Source organism: Myotis lucifugus, unplaced genomic scaffold (genome assembly GCF_000147115.1).
Source record: "Myotis lucifugus unplaced genomic scaffold, Myoluc2.0 scaffold_1111, whole genome shotgun sequence".
NCBI lineage: Eukaryota > Metazoa > Chordata > Mammalia > Chiroptera > Vespertilionidae > Myotis > Myotis lucifugus.
The window spans coordinates 14024-40074 of NW_005872159.1; the positions used below are offsets into that span (position 1 = coordinate 14024).

The 26051-nt window shown below is 64.1% G+C and overlaps 2 protein-coding genes across 9 annotated transcripts in view; one reads left to right on the forward strand and one right to left on the reverse strand.

Moving 5' to 3' along the window:
* Positions 1-10187, forward strand: part of GPR146 (G protein-coupled receptor 146) — a 10794-nt gene extending 607 nt beyond the window's left edge. Inside the window, exons 1-2 of one of the 4 annotated variants that reach the window (XM_023748059.1) lie at positions 102-276; positions 8791-10187. In XM_023748059.1, coding sequence (XP_023603827.1) covers positions 8808-9809 — 1002 coding nt within the window. In that variant the 5' untranslated portion in view covers positions 102-276; positions 8791-8807 and the 3' untranslated portion in view covers positions 9810-10187. Of the gene's footprint in view, positions 1-101; positions 277-296; positions 974-5838; positions 6516-8790 lie in introns of those variants that run through there. The other 3 variants (XM_023748058.1, XM_014449298.2, XM_014449299.2) reach the window with 3 other exon arrangements.
* CUNH7orf50 (chromosome unknown C7orf50 homolog) overlaps positions 1-26051 on the reverse strand; it is a 63092-nt gene that overhangs the window by 14015 nt on the left and 23026 nt on the right. The window contains exons 2-4 of one of the 5 annotated variants that reach the window (XM_023748061.1): positions 24806-25173; positions 22663-24082; positions 22155-22349 (exon numbers count right to left, since the gene is read on the reverse strand). The exons of 1 other annotated variant lie outside the window; for it this stretch is intronic. In XM_023748061.1, coding sequence (XP_023603829.1) covers positions 22155-22349; positions 22663-22860 — 393 coding nt within the window. In that variant the 5' untranslated portion in view covers positions 22861-24082; positions 24806-25173. Of the gene's footprint in view, positions 1-16052; positions 18094-22154; positions 24083-24646; positions 25174-26051 lie in introns of those variants that run through there. 3 more of the 5 variants (XM_023748060.1, XM_023748062.1, XM_006107327.3) reach the window with 3 other exon arrangements.

Below are 26051 nucleotides of genomic sequence, written 5' to 3' on the forward strand. Positions count from 1 at the left end.
TGTCCCGGCGCAGGGCACTGTCCCGGGGGTGGGGCGCCGAGCCGCTGAGCCGGGAGGGCAGCCAGGCCGGGCAGCCCCGGGCAGGGTCAGTCACCTTCCCAGGCAGCTGAGCGGCTGCCCGCGGCCGAGGGAGGCACCACATGTTCCAGGGACTGACCAGCCCTCCGGGTCCCGTGGTCACAGCTCTCGTCCTTTGGTGATTACAACATTTCAGCGCGTTCCGAGCCGTCTGATGGGAGATAAAGTCTGTGGCTAACTGGCTGGGCTCCTGGAGAAGTAGGTCACCCCTGGCTCAGACAGGCTCCTCGGGTCAGAGGGGGCCTCGCGCTCGGCGCCCCTTCTGGGCGGTCCTGTCACAGCCGTGCCCCCCTTCCGAGGGTGACCGTCACCGGGTGCCGTGCACTCGTGCAGACCTCGGTGTCCCCTCGCCACCTTCTCTGTTGCTTCACTTTGTTCTTCCGATTCCGCAGCGAGTGAGGTCATATGGCATCTGTCTTTCCCTGACGTGTCACTGAGCACAATACCTCTGGGTCCATCCATGTGGTCGAAAACGGCGAGATTTCCTTTTTGTGGCCCAGTGATGTCCTGTGTGCATGGGGCAGAGTGGGCTCAGCGGCGGGACCCGGCTGCCTCCCTCTGTGTCCACAGCTTTTTATCCGCTCGCTGCGCCCTGCCACCTGTAAACAACCAGCTCCCTATCTTAAGCAACCAGCAGCCCGGCCTCCTCCCGCTATCTCCCCATCTGGCCGAGGCCAGCGTTCACTCACGGGGCAAGAAGCTGGCTCTACAGCCTCTGCACACCCCACCGTGTTCCCAGGCTGTGTCCTCACTGGGCCCAGTGGGCACCGCCGACGGCGAAGAGGCACTAGTACTGATACGCTCTCCACGGCGCTCTCCAACCAGGGCCTCAGGCAGCTTCCTGGTGACCAGGCCTCGGAAGATGACCGGCCTTTAACAACCACAGCTCTATCCTGTGAGTGCCGACTGCCCAGGCGGGAAGCCACACCATGATGCCTGTGCTCAGGGCACACATGGCTGAGGGCGGTGGGCTCAGGCCCGACCAATGGTGACCTGCTCCCTAGTGAGTGAGGGGACCCCCTGAGCACAGGGGACATGATTTTGGGGGGGATGTAAACATGGACACTGACCTGCCCTCCCTGTAGCTCAAAGCCCCTGTGGGCTGAGGGTGAAAGGCAGGCACGGCCACCAGTGGGGTTTAGGTCACAGTGTGCACACGGACTGTCTAGGAGCCGTGCAGAGAACACAGGGGCTAGGCCTGTGTGATTCATGGGAGGAGGAGGGACCGCTGCTCCATCTCACAGCCTAGGCCCCAGGGCAGTGATGGCGAACCTTTTGAGCTCGGTGTGTCAGCATTTTGAAAAGCCCTAACTTAACTCTGGTGCCGTGTTACCTATAGAAATTTTTTGATATTTGCAACCATAGTAAAACAAAGATGTATATTTTTGATATTTATCTTATATATTTAAATGCCATTTAACAAAGAAAAATCAACCAAAAAAATGAGTTCGCGTGTCACCTCTGACACGTGTGTCATAGGTTCGCCATCACTGCCCTAGGGGATGCTGGGAATCCCAACAAAATAACTGCCACCCGGCCGTGTCTTGGGGGCGGGAGGCATGACCTCCCGGAGACTGGCCGCTGTGTGAGTGCACACCAGTCGCGCTCCGGCCATAGGCAGTGCTTCCCATAGTTCCTCTTGCTGCTGCGGGCTCCTCAGCTTCTCAGGCTAAAGCCACTGCACAACTGGGCGGCCGCCCAGGCCGGGCCCCGGCCCCCGAAACACTGCGCAGGTTCCACAAGCAGAGGCTCAGTGTAGAGGAAGGAGGGGAATCTTCTCATTTGAGCTGCCAAACGCGATGCTGCTGGGTCTCCATGTGCAGCAGAGCCCCTTCGCGGGCGGAGGGCCGCAGGGCCAGGCCGGTCCCGGGCGTCCTCAGAGGCCCACCGGCCCCTCCTCCCACACGCGCTGCAGGGCCTGCCAGGAGCTGCGGGCTGAGGAAGCCACTGCCACGAATGGAAATAACTGGCTGCTCCTCCTCCGAGAGCAGTGGCGATAGGATCTGTGGGCTGAGCCCTTCCCCAGGTAAGAGCACACCTGGTTCAGAGCCGACGCCGGCGGAGCGAGTGAAATGCGAGCGCTGTGCTCGCCTGGCCTGGCCCGTGGAGCCAGCCTCTTGTGTTTCCGGTTCCCCGTGGTCTGGTGGACCTGGAGGGAGCAGCAGCCTCAAACCAAGTTCCTCAGGTAACAGAAAGCCCAAGTAACCAGTCTCCATAAACAAAGAGCGTGTGTCCTGCTTCTCCAAGGAGAGGGGCCGTGGCCGCGCGGCCGCTGGCCAGGACCTGCTGCGTCTCCTCCCCGCCCTCCCCGAGCCAGCCAGCGGCCGTGCTCCCTGGAGAGAGGCGGCTCCGTTTGTGCATCTGACCAGGTTGCCGGGTTCATTCTCGCCACTCGGCAGTTTGGAGCCGTAAAAAGCAAAAGGCTGCCACATCCAAACAACCCACCTATATAACGAGCCGTTTCCCATCACCCCCCAGAAGGCACCGGCTGCGAGGGGATCAGGGCGTAAGCCCCCGTGAGACCGTGGAAACAGCCTCAGGAGCGTCTGCCCCGACCAGCGGGGTTACCTGTGGCTACGCCTCTGCCAGCGTACAGAGGAAATACGCGTTCAGGAGTCCCTTTCAAAGCATTTTGATTGATTGTCCCAGAACATTCGTGGGAGGGTGAGTCCCAGCCGAGCTCCTGCCCACTCAGGACGCACTGCCCAGCCTGGCCTCGACCCCACACTAGGTCTCTGAAGGTTCAAAGGTCACGCCATTGCGGGACCACAGAGCTCTCCCCGCCTCCCCCTTCCAGTCAGCGCGTCTGCCTCCGTGGGGAAAGCCTTTCACGTCACCCGAAGCATCTCTTCGCAGACGGAGCCAGCCGGCTGCAGGTCTCAACCAAGACAGCGCCCCCTCCAGAGCTCTGGTGGTGGGAAGAGGGACTCGGCAGGTGGGGCCAGGTGGAGACGGGCAGAGGCCAGGCGCTGAGGCCTGCCGGGCCGAGCTTCAAGGGCGAGTCTGGTGGTCAAGGGGCAGCGAGGAAGGGCATCCTTGGCCAGCAGTCTGTGTGTGGACAGCAGTGAATGTGGCCGGCGCGGAGGACCTGGGTGCAGGACAGCGCCTCTGACTCGGAGCAGGGGAAGGTGAGGTCGCGCTGGGGGAGAGGACGGCTCGCTGCTGGCCTTGTGTGCACAAGATTCCTGGGAGGCCCCGCTCCCTGCCATCTCGGCCCGGTTACTTCCCCAGTTGCTGCTCTGACCATGCCAGCATCCTGTTTCCATGGAGATCACGATTGACGCTGGTCCTGGCTTTAACCAAGTTCCCTCTGGTTGCTATGGACATGCACTGGGCTGCGGGTTGCAAGTCTGGGCTCTTCAAAAGGCCCAGGAAGAGGGAGGCCAGGGCTCCCTCTGTGCCACAGACACCAGCCCAACTGGCCTGTGGTCCCTGCAGTGTCGGTTGTCATAGTTACGAACCTGAGCTTGTCACCTCTCCAGTCCCCATTCCTGGGGCAGCTGTGAATACAGTGAGGAGCTCGGGACGAGGGCAACCCCAGGAAAGCCCTGACTCGACCAGACCCACAGCCAGGCCTCTGCCTGTGCCGGGCGCAGCGGGGCCCCCAGCATGCCCTTCTCGGGGTCCTCTCCCAGGAGGACTTGCACGTGGCTGTGCCGGGTCTCACGCCCTCGTCCCTCCCTCCCTGGTTTTCTCTTCGCATGTGTCAGTGAACAGGACCGAGTCCCCCCCCCAGCTGCCTGTGGGGAAGGTCTGGGGAGGGGTCCGCACCCTCCTCACCCCGACACCAGGGACGGCCAGGCACCCTGTGCTCTGCATGCCGCACTGATAAATCCAACTGGGCGCTCTGCGGCCTGCGCAGCAGCAGCCTCGGTCACCGTGGAGCCCTGCTCAGAGCTCCCTCACATGGAGGACGCGCTGGCCAGGGCGGAGGCCAGCTGGGAGCTGCCTTCTCGCCTGGAGAGGACAGTGCTGCCACCTCTGGCCCCACCCGAGGACCAGGGAGGCTGCTGTTCGAGGTGCCCGCTTGGTCTTTTGGGACTCAGGTGCTGGGCAGAGCCTGTGTGGCCTGTCCCACAGGGCCTTTCAGCCGCACGCGGACTCGCTGTCACCGCCGCTGCTGCAGTGGGAGCCCGGGCCTTCAAGCGTCCGACAGGCTCCCGAAGGGGCAGCACGCTCAGGCCTGCAGGTGCCCAAGAGGAAGAAACCACAGGTGCAGAAGCACCTGCTAGGCCCAGGCAGAGCAGGGAACAGCCGGACTCGCCTCCACAGCCCTCCAGGCCGGCAGGGAGAGCGGCCAGTGTGGCCTGCTCTGGAGTCACACACCTCCAACCTGCGCCCCAGAGCACTGAGGACCCGGAAAGAGCCCGCCACCAGCCCAGGAGGGAGCGCGGCCGAAGGCACCGCAGCACCGGCGGCCCTGGGCGGAGGCCTGGCCGGCCAGCACAGCACCTGGAGGACCGGGTGGTGGGGTGCAGGCGGCCTTGGAGGAGCCCCTTTGTGTGAGGAGGGACCATCTTCAGCTGACGACATGCAGTCCCTCTGAGGCTCCGGGAGGGCTTAGGGGCTGGACATCCAGCGATGCTCAGAGAGGCAATGCCTGGTGCCGCGGCCGCTCACCTGGTCCCTCGTTGGGGTGGCCGTGATGGCGGCCCGAGGCCACCGCTCACCAGTAGAGAGGCTGTGGGCAGCACTCGGCATCAGGGGACACAGGTGGACTCGGCTCTTCTGATCAGGCAGCTGGCTTCGCCACCTCTGCCTGGCCTTCCTCGGAATGTGGGACGGCCCCTCTGGCCCAGAGGAACTGACCACAGCTCTGATCCCTTTAAAGATTCCCAAGCCCCATGGCCCCCTGGCAGCTTGGGCAGGGAGGGCGAGTGCGTTCTCATTCCTCACGAAGAGGAGCCCCCCCCACTGGGGAGCCTGGGTGCCTGCACCCCCCGCGGATGGCAGCACCCTCCTGCAGGGCAGCTGCTCCCCGCTCCCCCTGGCGGCCCCCCTTCCTCCCCCCCATGAAGACGGGACATGCCCCAAGGCAGCACAGACACTTCCTGTGTCCTGCCCCCACGGAGTGAGGTGGGGAAGGGACCCGGACCAGGCAGGACGGAGAGGCCAGGGATAGAGCCAGGGACATGGGCCTGGGGTGCAGTCCGGACAGACAGCAGGTTGCCTTTCCCGGTGTCTCATGGGACACGGGCGTGGACGAGGCTGCCACTGCAAGTGGGCGCCAGTCCTAAGAATCGTGGGGGAGGGTTTCAGGGAGTGGGCGGGTCAGTGATAAGAATGGGAAGAAGGTGGCCAAACCGGCCAGTGAGTCTGGAGGTGACCTGGCAGAGGCAGTAGCCAGAGGTGGGGCAGCACCGAGGGCCTGGCCTGGTCGGAGGAGGGAGAGGGGGCAGGAGCAGGCCTGTTCTTAAGGCTGGGCCGGCACGCCACCGGAGCCCTCTCAACCAGAGCCCTTCAGCCGAGGGCTGGCAGGACGCCGGCTGGCACGGGGAGGCGCTCTGCAGAAGCGCCCGCGGCTGGAGGGAGCCGCCCCCTCTCTCCTGTCCTGTCAGGGGACCAAGAAGCAGAGAGGCCCTTCCAGGAGCCGGGTCTGCACAGCTGAGTTGTGAGTTCCTGTCTCAGGAAGGAACAGGCTGGGTACCTGGAATCCGGCTGCCGCTGCCGAGGCCTGTGCCTGAGGGGAGGGGGGTGGGGGGAGAGGGGGAGGGGCCGAGCGTTGTTGTTGGCCCCCCTCTTGCCAGGCAGCTCCTTCCGGACTCACAGAACCAGAGCCAGGAGGGAAGGGGAGTGACTGCAGGGAAATGGGGGCAGAGGGGTGGGGCCAAGTCCAGCAACCCTGCCTCCCCGCCCCCACCCCGCGAGCTCACAGGGTAAGAGTGAGAGGTCCGCACTCTAGAACGTGCCAGACACCTGTTCACACCTGGGGGGACCAGGGGCCCCGCCGCCCGCCCGTGGGCAGCACCAGACTGAAAGCGAGCGGGCAGCGGGGCCTTGGAGCCCGAACCTGCACCTGAAGCCAGGCCCTCCCCTCCCGCTGGTGCAGGAGGCCACATGGACGGGATGCTTACGAGCTGCCAGCACGCACGCACGCGGCCGTTTCTGCTCTGAGGCCCAGCGCACAGTCCCCGCCTGTCCCCCTTGCTTCCAGGAAATTCTCTACGGATTTTATCCCACGTGACCATTTCCCAAGAACCAGCCCGCCTGGGCCAGAACCGGACGGTTGCTCGAGGCCAGCCATTGCTGCGGGGTGCAGTGCCTGGGCCGTGGCTGGGCCCTGGGGTGGGGGGGCAGGCGGGCCTGCAGGCTGTGCTGCTGCCTCCTGGCTCTGTGCCCCGCCCACCCCAGGGACAGCACTGACCGAGGCCCAACGTGTGTCCAGAAGGTACAACTGTCCTGAGTTTCTGCTCAAATGTCCGCTCGGCTCACTGCAGGTGAGAGGAGCTCCTCGCCCGGCGAGCCCCACACACGGGCTGGGGCGTGCGGGCCGCCCGCAGTGGGGACAGAGCCGCCTGAGCCGCCGGCTGCAGGAAACGGGCTGCACACAGCCTGGGGGGGGCCTCGGACCTGCCAGGGGAGCAGGGGCTGCTGCGAGGAGACGGTGGCCCGGCGCTCAGAACGTGAGCACGGACGGGGCAGGTGAGGGCAGGAAGCCGGCAATGGCCTGAGAAGGGCCAGCCTGTGGGACCAAGAGCGCATCTCTTGGGCTGTGTCCTGGCAGCGGACCCCCAGGGACAGACGCCACCTGTTCCAGTGACAGTGGGCGCCTGCCTCCCAGGGGCTGCGATCCCACCTCCTGCCCCCATAGGGGTGTGTGTGACATGGGTCAGGTGGGAACCCCCTGGTAGACTCCAGGGGCCCTGGGGTGTGCAGCTCGGCAAGGCCGGGACGGCTGGGGTGGCCCCAGGAAGGCAGTGTTTGCTGGGGACGGGAACAGCGAGGTCAGGTGGACAAACCCCACACCCACGCTCCTGGCTCAGCAGGAGCCTTGAGAGGGAGGGGCACCAGGACAGGAGACAGCGTTCACACACCTGCACCATGTGCTCACAGGCTCGCTGGGGAGCGGGAGAAGGGAAGCTGCGGGAGGCAGCTGAAGGGAGCCGCGCACGGCTCCTCCCACAGTGTGTGAACAGCCAAGCTTCCCCTGAGCTGTGCCAGAGGCGCCAGGGCCATGGGGGACGCTGCCTGACACACCTGCTCCCCTGGAATCCAGCCCCGCAGGCCGAGGAGCACTGTGCAGGGGGAGAGGGCAGAGCGGGGCTGCCCCGCGTTTCCGTTACCGCCTGCACCCCCCTCCTCGGGCTGCTGGGAGGCGCTCACGAGGCTGTGCCTGCACCCCCCTCCTCGGGCTGCTGGGAGGCGCTCACGAGGCTGTGAGGACACTGCCACACACTCGGTGTCCCTCCCGCCTGCCCCATGGCGGTCAGAGGGCGCGGGGGCGCTGACCCCTGTCTCGGCACCCCCCTCCCTCCCCGGCACGGTGGTGGGGCGTGGCAGACACGGGAAAGGTTTGTGGGACGTGCCACGGGACGGGCTCGGGACCCAAGGCGGCAGAGCCCTTTGTCCATGGCACCCAGGGGGCAGTGCCCCGGCAGGGCTGACTGTGCCTGTGCCTGAGCCTGGGACACAAGTGTTGCTGAGCGGCCCTCACCTGGCCTGCGAGCACAGGTGCTTGGGCCAAACTACATCGGGTCCTAAGTTTTTCCTCCCAAGAGGGGGATCTGCTCTTCCTGCCAGTTCTCTCCGATGCCAGTGCTGAGCCCACCCAGGCCTCCCACGCACTGGACAGACAGGCTACCCGGACCGGGCGTGCACGGCCCGTGATGCGGAGGACAGGGCCAGGCTCCCACAGGCGACGTCACCCCGCCCCCTGCAGGTCCCTCAGGTCTCCAGCCCCTGGTGCGGGCATCTCCCAGAGCAGCGCTTCCTACTCCCTGAGGCTCAGGCTCACCGTGACCGTGCACCAGCGCCCAGCGCCTCTGCCCGCTCTCGGGCTGCTTGTGCGGCGTCCTGTGCTACCCAGGCACCGTGAGAGACAGGGAACGCGGGCAGAGGGACTGTCGATTCCCACGCGTGTGGTGAAGAGTCCAGATTCAGGCCAGAAGGCCGGCTGTGTCCTCATTGGCCCAGAGGCTGCGCCCTCACTCAGTCCATCACTCAGTCCTGCTCCCCTGGCAGGTGGCTCTGGAGCGGGAGGGGCTGATGAGGCTGAGCTGGCTGGGAGGCCAGGCCGCAGGCAGGCCCTGCCTCCCCTGGAGGGGCCCTGGCTGGGCCACCAGCGTCCGAGGGCACTTTGTGTTCTTAATCCCTTTCCAGTAACAGCTGGGTGAAGGGCAGGGGCAGGACTGAGCAGAGGCCCGAGGGCTCCGGCCCAGGTCAGCAGGGGCTGCAGGGCGCCCGCCCGGGGGAGAGGCCCTGACTGCCAGCCACTGTGGTGGTGAGCCAGTGGGGGCCGAGCCCCAGGAGCAGCCTGGGCAAGTGGCCCGGTGCTCAGACTCCTCAGGGACGGGTCTGTGGCCCCGAGCATCCCTGCCGCGCTGGCCTTCCTAGCCTGGCCCTCGGGCTCTGGGTAGCACCTGCGGCGACACTTGACTTTCATGGAGCTTCCTTGTTAAAAGGCTCCGTTTCTGGGGTTCCCAGCTCTCTGGGGACCTGCAGGCCTGGGGCTCTGGGTCCAGGTGACGACTAACCTCCCTGCTCTCCCCACAGCCAGCTGCCCCAGCGCCATGTGGAGCTGCGGTCCGCTCAACGGCACGGGCCGGGGCGAGGACCAGCCCCTCTGCCAGCACTCCCAGCTGGTGCTGTCCGCCTTCTCCCTGCTCTACCTGGCAGTCGGCGTGCCCGTGGGCCTGGGCTACAACGCGCTGCTGGTGCTGGCGAACCTGCAGGACCAGGGCAGCATGACCATGCCCGACGTCTACTTCGTGAACATGGCCGTGGCCGGCCTGGTGCTCAGCGCCCTGGCGCCCGCGCACCTGCTGGGCCCCAGCGCCTCCGGGTGGGCCCTGTGGGGCTTCAGCAGCGAGGCCCACGTGACGCTGCTGGTCCTGTTCAACGTCTGCTCCCTGGTGACCATGTACTCCACGGCCCTGCTCAGCCTCGACTACTACATCGAGCGGGCGCTGCCGCGCACCTACATGTCCAGCGTCTACAACAGCCGGCACGTGTGCGGCTTCGTCTGGGGCGGGGCCCTGCTCACCAGCTTCTCCTCCCTGCTCTTCTACATCTGCAGCCACGTGGCGGCCAGGATCGTCGAGTGCGCCAAGATGCAGCACCCGGAGGCCGCCGACGCCATCATGGTGTTCATCGGGTACCTGGTGCCCGGCCTGGCTGTGCTCTACGCCCTCGTGCTCATCTCCCGGATCCGCAAGGAGGACACGCCCCTCGACCAGGACTCGGGGAGGCTGGACCCCTCGGTGCACAGGCTCCTGGTGGCCACCGTGTGCACACAGTTCGGGCTGTGGACGCCGCACTACCTGACCCTCCTGGGGCACACGTCGCTGGCCCTGCGCGGGGGGGCGGTGGCCGGGCAGCACCTGGGGACGCTGCTCTTCGCGAAGGACCTGTCCCGGTGCCTGGCCTTCTCCAGCAGCGCCGTGACTCCGCTGCTGTACCGCTGCCTCAACAGGAGCTTCCCCGGCAAGCTGCGGCGGCTGGTCAAGAAGATGCCCTGCGGGCGCCAGAGCTGCTCCGCGGACCAGGCGGGGGTCCAGCAGGTGCTGGCATAGACGGCCAGCAGCACGGGGCCAGCCCAGAGGCGCCGCGGGCTCAGTGCACACCCACCGATCGGGTCCGAGTCCCGGGGGAGGAGGGGCCGGCGCTCAGCCAGTCACAGCACTTTGCCACCCGTAGCTCTGTTGCTGTCCCCGCGGGGAAGCGCCGAGGCAAGAACACACAACAGCACAGGCCTGTGCTCTGGACCCAGTGCCTGTGCGAAGGGGAGCTGCGCTCGGCCTGGCACCTGGAGGCGGGCGTCCCCCCAGCGCCCTCCCACGGGGCTTCGCGAATGAAGTGATGGAAATGAAAGCCAGTATTTATACTCTGTGTTGTTGGAATGCTTGATCCCCCACCTTAGGTTTGTTTATAAAAAGATGCTTGAAAGAAAAGCCTTCAAATGAAGGAAACAGGACACAGCACACACGTGGATGGGGCGCGGCCGGGGCCACCACAGGGTCCTGTCGAGGGCGAGGTCAGGGCGTGCGTGTCCCACGTGGGACGGTGACCCCCTGGGGCCCGGGACTGAGCGCCTGGTCTGGAGGCTGGGACGGCAGGTGACCTCGCTCCCAAGCACAGACCTTGGCCCCCACGCTGCCGCCACCACTGGCTGCCAGGTCCGCGTCAGTTGACGCTGCGTGACCGGAGTGAGGCTGGCCTACGTTCGAGAAGTGGCTGCATGGGGTCGGAGGAGGTCAGCGGGGTTCACCCTCCTCCTGCCTCCATCCAGGCTGTTCTGTCAGCAGCCACTTTGCACTTGACGGAGCCCCCCCCTCGCCACCCCCAAGTCCTTATGACAGAATACAGGCTCGTAACCCTCTGATGCCAGTTTCGAAACCCAAAAGCCTATGAACAGAAAGATTTTTCAAGTTTGCAGCCAATTCATTTGGTAGCAAACCCTGATGTGAAGCGGTGCCGTGTCTTTGGGAGGAAACAGTGACGTGATGCTGGGTGCCCCTCCCGCGCTGACGGCCTGGAGACGAGCCCGAGACAGGTGTGACCAGGGTAGCGCGGAGCGTGCGTGCTGCCCGAGAAGTGCCAGGACTCCCGGCCCAGTCCTTCCGCACCAGGCACAGCCTGTGCCCCGCCCAGGCCAACCCCACCCCCTCCAGCCTAGGCACCAGGCTGCACGAGGGGCCCCCTGTCATGGCTCCACCTGGGGACCCAGTGGTGTGAGAGTGCAGCTGTGGCGGCGCTCCCCTGCACGCGGCTGCTGCTGCTGCTCAGTCTGCAGGCTCCAGGCCAAGGCCACGGGGCCCCCCAGGCACAGCGGGCCCTGGTCAGGGAGCCCGGTCGGGTATAAATAAAAGCCCCTCTTTGTCTGTCTCCCCTGCTCCCGCACAGGAGCCCTGGGCGAGGGGATCCTGAGTGCCCAGCTCTGCCCACAGCCCTGACCTGCAGCCCAGCTGCTCTTCCCCAAACAGGGAAGGGAGCCTCAAATCACGTTTTTAAATGTTCAGTTTCTCAGTGGTTTTGGCTACTAACTGGCTCGTTCCTGGGGGCCTCCTGGGGGCCTGGGAGGGCTGCTGGCTCTGTCCCAAAGGCCACCTGCGCAGGAGAGTGTCCGCGGCGTTGAGAGCTCCTCCTGGTGGGGCACCAGCCGGGGCAGACTGGGCCCCATGGCAGACCCTCCCCTCTCACAGGGACCCTCTCCACCGCTCACCTGGGCACCAGGAGAAACCTCCACCTTCTCCGCCCCCGCCCCACGCCTGTGCTCACCCCACCCCGCACACCTGGATGACCCGCAGGCTCACGCTGCCCTTCTTCCTGGAATGTCTGACCCGGCGCTTTCGCCACGTTGCCAAAACATGGGAGGAATTTGCGCTGCGCAGAGGAGAGCGAGGAGCTATTGGGAGTAGCCAACAGTGTGGACTCAGTCCTGCTTTCTTAACTGACCAACCCTGTGTTTGAGTTTGCACGATGCCAGGATACAAGCTCTCACTTTATGCCCAAGGTCACTCATTCTACCAGCACTCGACTATTGTAATTTTTAAGTTAATTATCTTACTTTTGTTCACAAAAACTCATCTACCTTGTCATGCTTCACAAGAAGTTATACTGCATGTCAAGTTCTTGAATTTAAAATCAGTTGGAATTGGAGGCTTCCTCATTTGTAAGCTGTGACAGCTGCCCCGGGGGCCACACCATCTGCCTGAAGTTCTATGTATTTGAGAAACTGCTGAAGAAAGTCCCACACATTGGGAGACTATTAAATTATTTGATACTCATTCTCCAGCCTCTGAATGCTCAAATCTGTGTCTCCGAGGTTAGGCGACGTATCTGAGAGGACGACACAGCAGGACCACAAGCTGGCACTTCGCCTCCTACCGTCCGGTCACCCTGCTGGCTCTTTCTGTGGGTCCTTCCCTCCCGGCCGCTGGCCAGAGGCCGGCGAGTCTGTGGCCTGCGGCTCTCCGTGGAGCAGACCTGGGGGCATCCCGGGGGCTCCAGCTGCCTCCGGCCAGTGTGGGAGCCCCATGTCCCCCTGCAAGGGGCCTGTCTCACCAGCGCCCTCCGTCACTGCACACAGTAAGCACTCAGGACATTGGAGATTGGATGAGCAAGTGAGTAGCGACGCAGTGATTTTAACACTCCCGCCGTATATTAATAACGAATATGCAGCCCTGGCCGGGGGCGCGGCTGATTGAGTGTTGTCCTGAACACCAAGGCTGTGGGCTCGATCCCCAGGAGAGGTGTGCATAGGAGGCAACCCATTGATGTTTCTCTCTCCCCCCTCACTTCCTCTCTCTCTAAAAATCAACTGAAAGAAAAAAGCAACACACGAGGCGCCAAGGCTGCACGAGAGGGGTGCGTGGCACCGTGTTCCACGTGCGGCTGGGGGGGCCGTGGGGTGACGTGTCCTGAGGGATTCCTAGGCCCCGAGAACTCTGCTGCTCACAGGAGACAGGGCACGGAGCAGGTGGCCAAGTCTGTGCTCCAGAACCAGCCGGGGGTCCCCACGGGCACAGGGGCCTCAGAGGGAGCGTCCGAGAGCTGCGGGCGCAGGAACCAGCGGCCAGCGCTGCACTGTGGCCCAGGAAGGAGGGGAGGGGTGGGAACCTGGGAACAAGAATGCTCATTGCTGCAGCACCCAGCGTGCGCACCTGGAAGTTCTAAGCAGGAGTGACTTGGACACGCCTTCCAGGGTGACCACTTGCAGCTGAGCAGGCGCGTATGCAGAGCTCCCCGCAGTGGCCGCCGACGGACCTGCCTCAGGGCAGAGGAGCCAGCGAGACCACAGAGTCAGAGGGAGCCCCCCGCACGCCCCCCACCCCCGGCTCCTGAGGGAGGAACTGGGTCTGTGCCATGACAGGAGGCTGCTAACAGGCTCCTAGCTGCCAATGTGGCGACCACAGCTCAGGCTATAACCCCATGACCTCAGGAGGCGATCGCCCCCCCCCCCCAGCCAGTGGAGAGCAAAGGGCACCCCCCCACGTGTTCCCAGCAACTGGACATGAGTGTCCTTCAGAAACTGTCCCCTGTGGACACAGCCAGATCCTCCTGGCTCTCAGAGGTCACATTGAATTCTGCTTTTACAATCACACCCACAGCCGCAGGGAGAAACACTCAGTATACCTGGTGCTGCTCTGCATGCGTGCACACACACACACACCGTGCACACACATGTTCACGTGGCACACACACGCACACCGTGCGCACACACATTCACGTGGCACACACATGCGCGACACTGACACATGCACACACACATGTGCTGGCAGGACAGGCCTGCACAGCCTGGGGGTCAGGAGGGGAAGGGGAAGGGGTGCGGGCTTGGCGAGGGCGAGGCACGAAGTTTCCGTGGCGGCACCTGACGCACGGACCACGACGGCAGAGCTGTGAGATGACACAGGCAATGGGAAGGGCCAGCAGACCGAGGCCTGGCCTCTGCTACGCTGGGACTGCCCGCTAGCCTGTCTGTCGTTTGAAGAGACAGACAGACAAGCGGGAGGATCAGACGGAGGGTAGGAGCCATGCAAACAGCCCTAAAATGTTCTCTTCAGAAGAACCCCAAGCCCCCTGAGCGGCTGAGAAGACCCCTTCCTGAGGCCGCACGTCGGAGACAGGACGAGGCGAGAAGCGGAGGAGGAACCCAGGGCTGCGAGTCTGTGAGCAGGAGCCCCGCGGGATGTCAGCGCCACCTGGTGGCCTGGCCTGGGACTGGGTTCTCCGCTGCCAATCAAAGAGCAGCAGGATGGGAAGGCACCCAGCAGCCTTCAGGGCAGCGAGGAGCTGGGGCGCTGTCCCCAACGCGGACGGTGGTCATGGCTGCACACCTGTGAGCTACGGAACATCACTGAGCTGCATTCTAAACGGGGGGATGACACAGCAGGCGGACGACACCTCCAATGAGGAAGCTGTTCACAGGCCTGAGTGACCACGTCCAGACAAAGAGGTCATGGTGCTGGTCCTGTGGGCAAGGGCGCAAGAGGCAGCCCCGGCCGCAGCACGCACATGCCTCCTGGGGCTGCCCCACCGGCCGCAGCGTGTGGGGGCTCCGCTCCTTTCCAGGCCGAGCAATAACCCCACGTGCGGATGCAGCACCTGCGTCTGCCACACTCGTCCTTCCCGCACCCGTGGCCCTGGGGGCTGCGTGGACCATGCTCACGTCCACGGCGCCCCAGGGTGTGAGAGGCGGTGGGGAGGCTCCCAGCCCACGGATGTCCCCTCCTGGGTGGGCCGTGGGAGCACGCAGCCTGACCCCCAGAGGACCAGGGAAGAGCCCTGATCCGTAAAACAAGCTGCCAGCTGCCTCCGGACACCTGGGCAAGGCCTGGAGCCGGGACAGGAGAGCTGAGGGAACGGGGAGGGTCTGGGTGCCACCGCTCCGCCTGGGACCCGGCGCTCCTGCAGGGGAGCGAGGTCACGGCCTGCTCACCCCTCACTGCTCCCTGTGCTCACATGCACGCCTCCCGTCTGCGCAGTCTGGGCCCCAGGGGCTCCACAGGCCATGAGGCGGACACAGCACATCCTGCCTCCCGGCACCCCACCCACCCACTCAGAGCAGTGGCCCGGGGCACAGAGGATCCAAGTGGGAAGTCACGCCCAGGGAGCGAGGACAAGCCACTCGCACGCCCCAGCGCCTGAGCGCTCTCTGCCCTGCACTCCAAGACCGAGAGTCTAGAGGTCACCTTTGTCTGGCTCACACGGGAGCAGGGCTCAGGCTCGGGCCTCAGGCCGGTGGGCGGGGCCGGCGAGGCTACACTGTCCTGCCAGCAGCAGCCGCAGCGCCAGGGGACGCATCCTCCTGTGGACAGGAGGGACCAAAGCCACACCAGGCCTCGCAGCCGGACGCGGCCTCTGCAAATGGGGCTTCTTGCAAGTCGGGGGGGGTGGGGGAGACACACACACAGGGAGCCGGGCCCGAACCCCTGAATCCCCGAGTGCAGGGGCACTGCCTCCTGGGCCCCAGGCTCCTCCTCCAGGGGCGCAGGTGTCACTCACGCTGTGGACAAGGCCCCGCAGGGCGAGCGTCAGGAAGGGGCACTGCCACCGCCACCAACACGAGCAGATGGAAGCAGAGCTGGCACCCCCGGGCGGCGGCCACTCTCCTCTCACCCCACCCGCTCCACCTTCTCAAGGGCCCTGACAGGACGGGAAGGGACAGGCCGCAGCCACAGCTCTAAGTGCAGGGCAGGGACTCAGAGCCTCCCTGCGGAGCTCACCGAGCAAGGCCGCCTCGGGGCCCGGGACCCAGTGCCCTGTCCCTGCAGGTCCTGAGTCAGACCTGGGGCTGAGGGACCGCCAGCTGTTGGAGCAGCTCAGGGCCCGCCTCCCACACTGGCCTGAGTGCACTCTCGGGGCTGGACTCGAGGCGGGTCCTCCTGGGGCACACAGGACGGGGGTGGGGTGTGATTGATGTCCACGGAGCCGGGAGGATCCAGGACAGAGGGGCTGACAGGGGCCCAGCTGCCCAGCCTCAGGCTTCCAGCCCAGGGGAGATGCACCACTCCAAGCTGGCGAGCGCTCCAGCGGAAGTTCTTCCCACACCCGCGGCCACGGGTGCCTGCAGGGACCCCAGATGGGCTGGCGCTGCTTAGAAAGTCCCCCAAGCTTGTACCCTCACAGGGCGAGCGTCAGGAAGGGGCACCCCCAGTGGGGAGGTGTTTAGAGGGAACGGTTCCTCGCGTTTCCCAAGGTGCGGGCAGGGACAAGCTGGGGGGGGGGGGGGGGGGCTCTTGCTCCCTCAGGACGGTGCCGGCTCCCTGCCATGCCCACCGGCCAACCTCGTCCTCAGTTACTCCCTCCAATCTTACCTGCCTGGTGCCCGGCTCCTGCCAGGCATGGCGAGGACGTGCTGGCGACGGGTGCCGGGAACCTACTTTCCCATGGTCTTGGCACGGCGCCCTCACCCTGCCCACGAGCAGGGGCTCAGCACCACCTGCGGGGCAGGAGGGAGAAGCGGCGACACCCACCGGGGAGGGCAGCGGAGAGCCCGCTCTGGGTGCCCAGCACTGGCCCGAGCTGGTGCGGAGGCCGGCGCGTCCGGCCGGGACTAGGCAGGTTGCGAGCACACCCTGTGTGTGGGGTGGGGTTTGGGTCCTATTTTCGTGCAGGCGGTGCCAGCGCTCGGGAGGGACTGTCTGTGGGGCCGGCGTGTGGAGCTGCAGGAGCCGCCGGGAGCCAGGCACACACACAGCCTCTGTCTGCACAGCGGCCCCTCCCAGTCCAACTGAACGTCTCTGGTCACATGGCCAGACCATACTCTGCTTAAAATACCGCGTGTGGTTTGAATTAAGACCGAATTCCTGTTTTCCTTACAGAACTGTAGGTTTCTGCGCCTGCCTGCTTTCCATGAGCACAGAGCAGTGCAGGACAGGGTGAGTCTGCGAGGAGAGACAGGCCTGGGAGACCCCTGGCAGGCCTGGTTCGGCCGGAGCAGGGCAAGAGCGGGCAGGCCCAGCCAGGTGCAGGGCAGTAGGGGCAGGAGAGAGGCAGGAGGGGCACAGGAGAGGCAGGAGTGGAGCAGGAGGGGTAGGAGAGGGGCAGGAGCAGCTGGAGCAGCGCACAGGTGAGTGTGGTCCCTGGCAGCAGCACCCGCCCAGCCCTCCCCTGCGTCCCCCTCTCTGGGACGCTGTGTTAAATGGCGGGAGGCTGGAGCGAAGCTTTCCTCTGAGAAGGGCAGCTGCTTAGACTCCAGGCGGGCCCCAGGGAGAAGCAGGGTGTCTCCTAGTGTCTGGACGCAGGGGCACAGCAGCTGCGCGGGCCCTGCTGGTTGAGAGGGGCGACCAGCAGTCCAGCTGAGCCAGGACCCCGTCAGCCCTCCTGGGGCCTGGGGGCACGTCTGCGTTGCGCTGTCCGGGGCTCGGACCTGGCCATGGAGACTGTGGGCCTGGTTTTCCACCCACAGGGAAGGACACGGAGCCCAAACCTGGAAGTAACTCAAACGTCCTTCAAACAGCAAATGGACAAACCAAGGCTGCGCCCACAGCCCAACACCGCTCAGCAGTCGGGCTCGGGCCGCACCCCTGGCAAGTCTGCGTGACGCCGAGAGGAGAGCGCCAGACGCCCCACGCCACCTTCACTTCGGCAGGTCACGCCCGCTGCAGCAGCGTAAAGCTGGCTCAGACCACGCGGGGCACAGCCACGTTCGAGACACGGTGACGCATCAGGCCGCTCGGCTCCTAGGCTCAGGGAGCAGAGGGACTGCCCTGGAAACACTGACGCAGCCAAGACCGGAGGCGCTAAAGAGCCAGAGGAACAGGGAAGGAGGGAGGAGCTGGCCAGAGGGAAGCTGGCCCTCCCCACCTGCCAACCTCGTCCCTGCTCCCACCCCACCCCACGGAAACCACCGATCCCGTCCCGTCACCAGGCCAGAGCTCTCGCGTGCCCCTGTCTGGGGAGGCCCACGCTCCCTAGAGCCAGTCTAGTCTGAAAGACGATGAAGGCGCTGCAGCCAAGAGCTGCTGGAAAGAACACAACATTCTCCGGCTCTGGCTCAGGAGCTCCCAGGGGACCGGGACGGCCTGGGCAGCCCTGCTGTCCCTCAGGAGGCCCCGAAGCCCTGGATCCGGGCCTGAAACTGGCTGGACGAGCGCAGGGTCTGCAGCAGAGGCTCGGCCCGTCTCCCGGGGACCGAACTGGCAGGACCGCTTCGGCTGGAGTGAGCACAGGCCTCCAGGGCCGGCGGGCTTGATGAAGACCCCACGGCTACTTGTACAGTGGAGCACACCTCCCTGTAAGAACCCGCAGCCTCACTCGGGTTCACCCCGAACATCTATCTATATAAAAGCCTAAGCGACCATCTGACCGGTAGCTATGATGCACACTGACCACCAGGGGGCAGACGCTCAATGCACTGGAATGGAAACGTAGAACAGACTGATGAATCTCAGAGCGGAGGGGGGAGGGGGGAGGGCGGGAAGAGATTAACCAAAGATCTTATGTGCATACTAGAGGCCCGGTGCACGGATTCATGCACCAGCGGGGTCCCTCGGCTTGGCCTGTGGAGATCGGGCCAAAACGGGCCAGGTGCATGAATGGGTGGGGTCCCTCAGCCTGGCCTGCGGGGATGGGGCTGAATCCAGGCACCGGGCCTTAGACATCCCCCAAGGGGTCCCGGACTGTGAGAGGGCACGGGCCAGGCCGAGGTGTACTGAGCCTCTAGTTTGTCATAAAAACCTGCATGCAGATATTTATAGTAGTTGTTTTCATAACGGCCCAACGGCACTCAGCGGGTGAGCAGACACGCCAGCACGCGACATCCACATGGTCCAAGGCTGCCCAGCAATGAGGCTCTGGCACGCATCACGGCGAGGCTCCGTGCACGCCAAAGCCCACACGTGTGGACATTTTGGGAAAGTCAGACACAGGGACGGAAAGCAGTGTTGCGGGCCTGGGGTGGAGGATGGGACTGGACTGACCAGAGGACCAGAGGGGTGGCTCTGTGACTAGATGCCTGTGCAGGACACACCCACACCAGGAAGCTGTGCTGCGTGTAAATATTTTGTCGTCGTTACTCCTCACCTGAGGGTATTTTTTCATTGGTTTGAGAGAGTGGGAGAGGGAAAGACAGAGAGAAACATGGATGTGAAAGCAACACATCGATGGGTTGCCTCCTGCACGAGCTCTGACCAGGGCCCAGGATGGGGAGAAGCCTGCAACCCAGGTACGTGCCCTTGACTGGAATCGAACCGAGGACCCTTTGGTCCGTAGGCCGACGCTCTATCCACTGAGCCAAACCATCTAGGGTTAGGCCTAGATGCTGTCATTTGCAACCAAGCACCCCGCTGTCAGGGGGGTCCCCCATCCCCGCGGTGTCTGATGAGCTCCCACAGAAAGGCTTTCATCAGCGCCAGCTCCTGGGGAGAACTCAGCCAGCCTGCTGATGTCACCAAGGCCTCGCCTCCCAGGAGCGCCCTGGGCCGCTGCACTGGCTGGAGGGAAGCCGGTCAAGGCCAGAGAAGCCCAGGGTATAAAGGAGCCAGGAAGGGGGTGTGGACTGGGGACTAAGCCTATTACCTTTCCAAGAAAAATCCAGAAGTGGTGGAGAGCAGAGAGGGGGTCCAGCACGGCAGATGAAGTTCCTGCCAAGCCCCCCTGAGCATCACCTCTGGCTCCTGGGGGTCCGGCCTGTTCCAACTGAGAGCTGGGCATGGGTGAGAGGCCGCAGCAGGACCGGGCATGCAGGAGGGCAGAGCCATGCCTGTCAGCAGCCGTGCCTGGCGCCCACCCTGGGCCAGGTGCCTGTGTGGCGCTGCTGTAAAGGGGGCTGCCATCGGAGTTTAGTGGCCCACGCTGGCCAGCAGGTGGGTCCTATCTGTGGACCCTGAGGCCATGGCCTGTCACTATGGGTGGGGGCAGGAGGAGACACGGTCCAGCTGGACCTCCCCCCGGCAGACCCCTCGCCTCTGGAGAAAGCGTAGAACAAGGCAAGAGACAGCCCACAAGCCTGCCCATCGGGCTGAGGCCAGACCAGGACACGCGCGTCTCCATCCACTGGGGGGTGACCCTGCTGACCACGTCAGATGGCAGAGCTGACGGCCACAGGCGAGGGAGGGTGGGGGCGACGACAGCGCCCAGGAAGCGCTGCACCGCGGTGGCTGCAGAGTCCGGACACGGGGACGGCCTAATGCTGTTTCCTGACCGACCGTCAATGTCCTCAGAAGCGCCTTCCGATTCACCCTAATTAAGGAGACATTACAAACGGCTTCCTCTCGGCCTGGTCACTCGTCTTAATTTCCGCGTTGCTCCTGTCTGGGCCGCCGCTCACCACCTGAGCACAGGCAGATGGAGACCATCACCCGCAGCAGTGTGAGTCCCGCCCGGCGCGGCCTGGGGACGCAGGGTCAGTCCAGGGAGCAGGGTTCCGACCTAACAGGCACAGCGGGTGCCCATGACGCCGTCGCCCTAAAGCCCAGTTCAGAGGGTGAGGTTTCACTGGGATCAAGGGACTGTGATGCGGGAGCAGACGCGCAGAACCCAGGCCCTGCCTGACCCGGGAGGAGATGGGCATTGTACGAGGAAGGAGGGTGGGTGCCTGAAAGGAGCAAGGACTCCCACTGGCACCCCAAGCGGAGCGGGCGACTCGTGGCCACACACAGCTGGTGGCTGCGTCAGACACGAAGTCCGCACCCTGGGTCCTGGGGAGAGGGTGCCGCTGTCCTGCTCACGTGACACGCAGCTGTGACACGACCGTGCCTGGCCCAGGCCAAAGCTTCGAGGAACAAGACGAGCGAGGCAGTCCCCTGGGATGGCTGCTCTGGCTCCACATGCCACCTCCCACAACACAGAGAGAAAAGCCCACAGCAACACCCAACAGCCTGTGTGTGTGAGGACCAGGCTTTCCGACACAGTCCAGCCGCCGCTCGGGGACAGGCTGTACGCCCTTGCTACTCCCGACCCCGGGTCTGCAGCCTGGCCGCCCACCGGCCGCAGGGACACGGACGCCCCGAGTATTCCTGTAGAATTAAGTTTCCCATCTCACTGCCTTCAGTTTCCTGTGGACAAACAGCAAAGCTACCTCCTAGCCTCGTCTGCTTAGTTACAGTGTAAGGAGCAGTGTGGGGGGAGGGTATGGAGAGGGCGAGGGGGAGAGAACCCCCAGTCACCACCAGGCTCCATCACCCTGTGGTGCCTGCTGCAGCCGTGTGCTGAGATGGCCCCCCCACATGTCCTGGGTCCGGCACCCCAGCCGCGTCTCCCGGCAGTGCAGGGCGTCATGGCCTCGCAGGGCGCCATCGCCAGGTGCGTGCAGGTCTGCGTGGGTCTGTGAGCTTGGCAACTGCACTGTTCAACTTGACCACCTTCATCTGGGGCCGCGCCAGGCTGGGGGCCTGGACATGTTCCTCGTGGACCTCACGGTTACCAACGTGCTGGCAACGCTGCTCTCGCTCACCGTCGCCACCCGGCCGACTACCTGGCCACCACCCACCTGGGCTGTGCCGCCCTCTCCTTCCTGTCCAACACCTGCTACTTCAATGCCCAGTACGTGCAGCTGGCGATGCTCTTCGTGTTCCTGCTGCAGGACCCCCCATCCTGTCTATACCTGGCCACCCAGGTGACTCCGAGGCGTGTGGGGGGCCTGGCGGCCCTGGGGGGCTGTGCCCTCTGCAGCTCCCTGGCAGTGGTGGCCCTGCTGGGCATGCCCGGGAGCTGCACAGGACCGTCCTGTGCCAGCTGGACCTGCTGACCGCCTGGCCCGAGTGTGAAATCGTGAACGTCAGCCTGGGCTTCGGGCTCGCGCTCATCCTGGAGCTGGCACGCCTCACCCTGCTGGTTGCCCAGCGGGCCTGGCGGGCTGCTCTGCCCCCGAGGGACCTGGGCTCTGCCCACCCGGCAGTGCCGGCCATCGCCCTGGCCACGTTCTCCTGCCGCCTGCTCCACAGCGCGGCGCTCCTGCAAGCCCGGCTCAAACTGCAGTGGGATGTGGGGTCCCCCAGGGACGAGCTGCTCATGAGCCTGGGGAGCTGGTGCTGGGTGCGGAGGGCAGCACCACGGCCTGGCACCCGCCTCCTCCACCAGCCCTGCAGGCGGGCGCTGCGGACCCTGCCTGGCGGCTCTGCCCTGCCTGCCGCAGAAGAGAGGCCGGCGGCGCCCCCTTACACCAGTGGGTGCCGAGTCGCCCTGCCTGCAGTGAGGGATACGGCTCGCGGAAGTGCACACCTTCTGTGGGGCGTCGGGACCCCCTGCTTGGGAGGCACCTACTGAAAACTCGCTTTCTGGCCTTCAGCCCAATTTGTGCCAAAGTGCGATCCCCTGACCCAAACCGACACCCACACCCCGCAAGTCCGGCCGGGGAGCCTGGGGACGCTGGTGGGGGGGCGTATCTGGCTGGGAAGGGGGATGACGAGGAAGGCATCTCGAAGATAAAGACATGATGCTAATGAGCTGGTGGCCACATCACAATCCTGCCCTACCTCACGGCTGCCAAGAACAAGGAAGGGCTGTTTTGTGGTTTCCAATGGGTCGCCATCGCAGGTCTGAGAAGTCACCCACAGGCCTAGAGCAGGGACGCAGCTGTTGTGGCGCAAGGCAAACGCCTCGGCGGCCTGGCGGGCGCTCTGGGCGGCCCAGGGAGCAGCTGTTTCAAAGGCCTCTTCTATCTGTAGCATCTGCAGAAAGGCAGTCGCATAGGAAACACAAAAGCACCGAGCCCAGCAGCAGTCTTATTCTGAGGCGCACCCCGAGTTTCCTGGCTGAACAGAGACGTGCGGGGAGGCACCTCTGGCCGGGACACTGCCCTGGAGAGCCCCGCTCTTTCTGTCAGACTCCCTGCCCAGCACCGGGAGCATTCATGGTGCTAAGTCCACGTGCCCCCACCAGCCGCACCCTGCTGTCCCCGCGACTCGCCTCTCCCAGCGCCCACCAAGCAGCTGGAGCTACGGCGGCAGCCCCCAGGCTGGCTTCCTTCCGAGTCACACGCACCTGCGTCCCTCCATGTCTCTGAACGGCGACAGCTGGTACCCCGCTGCGTGGGTGTGTATTTAATGGATGCTTTAACATCAACCTGCAAACTGAGGACAGACCCGTGCCTGGGTGAGCCCCCTTCTCCACGTCTACAGCTGCATCCCTCCTTCTGAAGGATTTGGGTCTTAGCCATTTCAATGGCTTCTGTACATACATTAAAATAGTAAATGCTTCCAAAAGCTCTCCTTGTACTTCGCCTTTCTCTGCTCACATATTCATGAAGCCTTCACCGTAAGCATGCGGCTGAGGTCGGCTCCCAGCAGGCCCGCGATGAGCAGGAGGCGGGAGGCAGGGCAGGAGGAGGCCCTCCCAGCAGGGGCATCCGCACAGCCAGCCAGCACCGGGCAGACGGGAGCCGCTCCTTCCCCCGTGGTCGTCTTTATTAGAAGGTGGACCGTTCTCCCGCCGGGGTCTGACCTCGACTGCCTTCTGAAGGGCACTGCGTGGGCTTGGCAGGCAGACCAGCAGGACCTCCTGAGCTGTGGCTGAGCTTCGGCCGCCAGGCCTCCCTCTTCTGGGGTGAGATGTCCCGTGTGGCTGGTGGGCTTGGACCACAGGCCAGCCCCCTGCAACCTGGGGTTCCCCTCCAGCAGGCCGCCCCAGCTCAGCCGCAGGGCTTCATGCTTTGAGGGCGCACTCAGCCCAGGACCCCCTTCTCTCCACGGCCGCCCCTCAGTGGGCCATCACCCTGGGCAGCGGGACAGGCCTGGGAGGGGGGCACTGCCCGTTGTCTGAAAACAGTCGTCTCTTTGTTCTATCTGACTTTTAACGGTTCCCTCCTGTGACTCGTGCACGGCCAGGAGTGGAAGGGCCTGAATTAATTTATGAAACCACAGCAGCAGACGCCCTCGTCAGACTGGTTCCAGAACTACTGGGGCTGCTGGGAGTGGCTGCGCGAGGCCTGAAGCGCAGGTGTGCCCGGCCCGAGTTCCTAGGCATTTCAGCCGAGGGAGCAGCTGGGGAACCAGCCACGGAATGAACCGTCGGCTCTCGGACCTTCTCTCTCTGGCAGCGGGGTCCTCTCTGTACACCGAGCCCCACATGTGAGATGCGAGGAGCCTGCTGCTGGGGTGGACGGTCGGGAGCTGACAGTACCACGTCCTGGCTCCTAGGCCCCAGCTGCCGGCCGGCTGGCCCTGCAGGGATGCACCGCGCGACTCTGGTCCAGTTCCCCTCCCTGAGGACGGGAGCTTGTAGAGGACGAGCCAGGACACAGCTCTGGGCCCGAGAACTGGAGCCCACGCAGGACCTGCTTCAGCACGGAGGCTCTCCAGCCCAAGAACACAGACCACAAGCCTAACGTTAACGGCGTGGGAGGCAGTCGATCCATGATTTTCTCATCATTGATGCTCCTAGCTCTCTTCCTCGCCCTTCCTCTCTGAAACCAATGGAAACATATTTAAAATAAAAGGGGGGAGGGGGACACTTCCTGTGTGGCTCTTGGGGCCCTCCCTGAGGACACAGCTTTGGCGATCACATAAGGTGGGGCCGGGACCAGGACCCCAGATTTTAGCCTGACATTCCAGAACATCCCGCCCATAAACAGCCCGGGAACTGGATGGTTCCCCCAGGGCAGAGCCTGGTGTGCGCCACCCGTGTGAACTCACACGGACTCACCTGGGCCCCGGGGACTGCACTCCCTAACGCTGCCGTCCCTCCCACTCCCAGTTCTGGGCAGGCTGACGGGTCACGCAGCCACCCAGAGCTCCAGGAGACGGGCCCAAGACCTGGCCGCCCCCGTTCAGCTGATTTCAGCTTCAAGCACAGAACTGGGGACCAGCCACAGGGCCATCACCCCAAAGGGGACCCAGGGCAAACGCGAAGGCACAGTGGCCTCCGGAGCCGCCGGGCAGCGCTGGGACAGGCCAGGGAGCGCGAGTGGCAAGCAGCTATTTTAAGGGACATGTTTGGCTATTTCAAGGTTTGGCTTCGCTTTATTTACTTAGCTGCAGAGGAAGCTGGACTTTCTCGGGGCTCCCTTCCCTCTAAATGGTGGCTCAGGCGGCAGTGCCGAGACCGCCTGGCGTCGCTGCGGCCCGAGGTGTGCCTACAATCCGACCGTCCCTGCGCGACCGCGTCCCTTGGAGGGTCAGAAGCTCACACTGGCATCATGTGGGACCCCAGGCTGGGAGGACCGGCGTCAGTGCTTTTCCATAGAAACGCACGCAGAATTCTCTGTTGCAAACAGGTTTGTGTTTCCCGGAACCCGTCTCTGAGCGATGGTGGTTATCATTGTGCAGAAGGCCTCCCAGCGCATCTGCCATCGACTCGTGCACAACAGGAAGCTGGGCGCGCACTCTGGCCGCCTGGGCTGCAGGACTCAGTGCCCGTGCCTGTCCGGCCGGCATCAAGCCTAACGGCCTGCGTCCCTGGAAGCGCACGCGGCTGTGGTGCCGGTGCTGCAGCAGCTGATGATTCGTGCTCAGTTCGCAAAAGATCACCAGAGGGCAACCGCCTGCTTTCAACAAACTGCAAAGGTAAAAAGACACCAGGCAGGAAGGAGGAGACCCATTAAGATGTGATGTTTACGAAACCGCCGAACGCGGCGCACGAGGGCCCTCAGTCCCTGCACCCTGACCCCACATGCCTGGACGCCTGGGCCATCGGCCTCCTGGCCCCGCTCTGCCAGCCCTTCTCCAGGTACCATGCTGACCACCAGCAGGTGGGCACTGGGAACCGAGCTAACTCTATCCTGGTCCCTCAGGCAGGCGCCGGCCGTGGGGGGAGGAGGTCTCAGGTCCACACAGGTGGCTTGCCAGCAAGGGGAGGGGGAGCTGAGACATGGCTAACATCGAGAGCCGAAAAACAAATCCAATTCCTCATTTACTTGCCAAAATACCTGCTATTTCTTAAATTTAAGTTTCTTTCTGCGAATGTCTATGCAATTCCCAGGTAAAGTCTCTGCATATAATTCACATGCTATCTTCAAGCTGAGAACATTTAGTGTTTAGTTTTAAGGCCAGTCAGTTGCTAAAACAAGCAAGACTATTTAAAGTTTCAACAAATGGTGACAGGTTATTATCTAAAGGACAGACAACCTATTTACAATCCCTTCAAAGTAAAAAAAAACTGCATCAGTGGGTGAAGGAGGCAGTGGAACTGAAGCCTGAGCTCACTGCCAGTGCGGGAGGAAAAAGGCCGGCAGAAAAAGGGTTAACCCTGGCCTTCTGGGAGGGAGGCCTCCAGCGGAGGGAGGCTGCCCAGCGTCCAGAGCCCATGGGCGGCCCAGCCCCAGAGCCTGCAGATATAAAGGCTGCTCCCCGGCTGCAGCCGCGACGCTTCGGCTTCCGTGAGGACCACAGGCACCTCCGCTTGCACGCGGCCCCAGCCTTCCTCCCGCGTGCGGC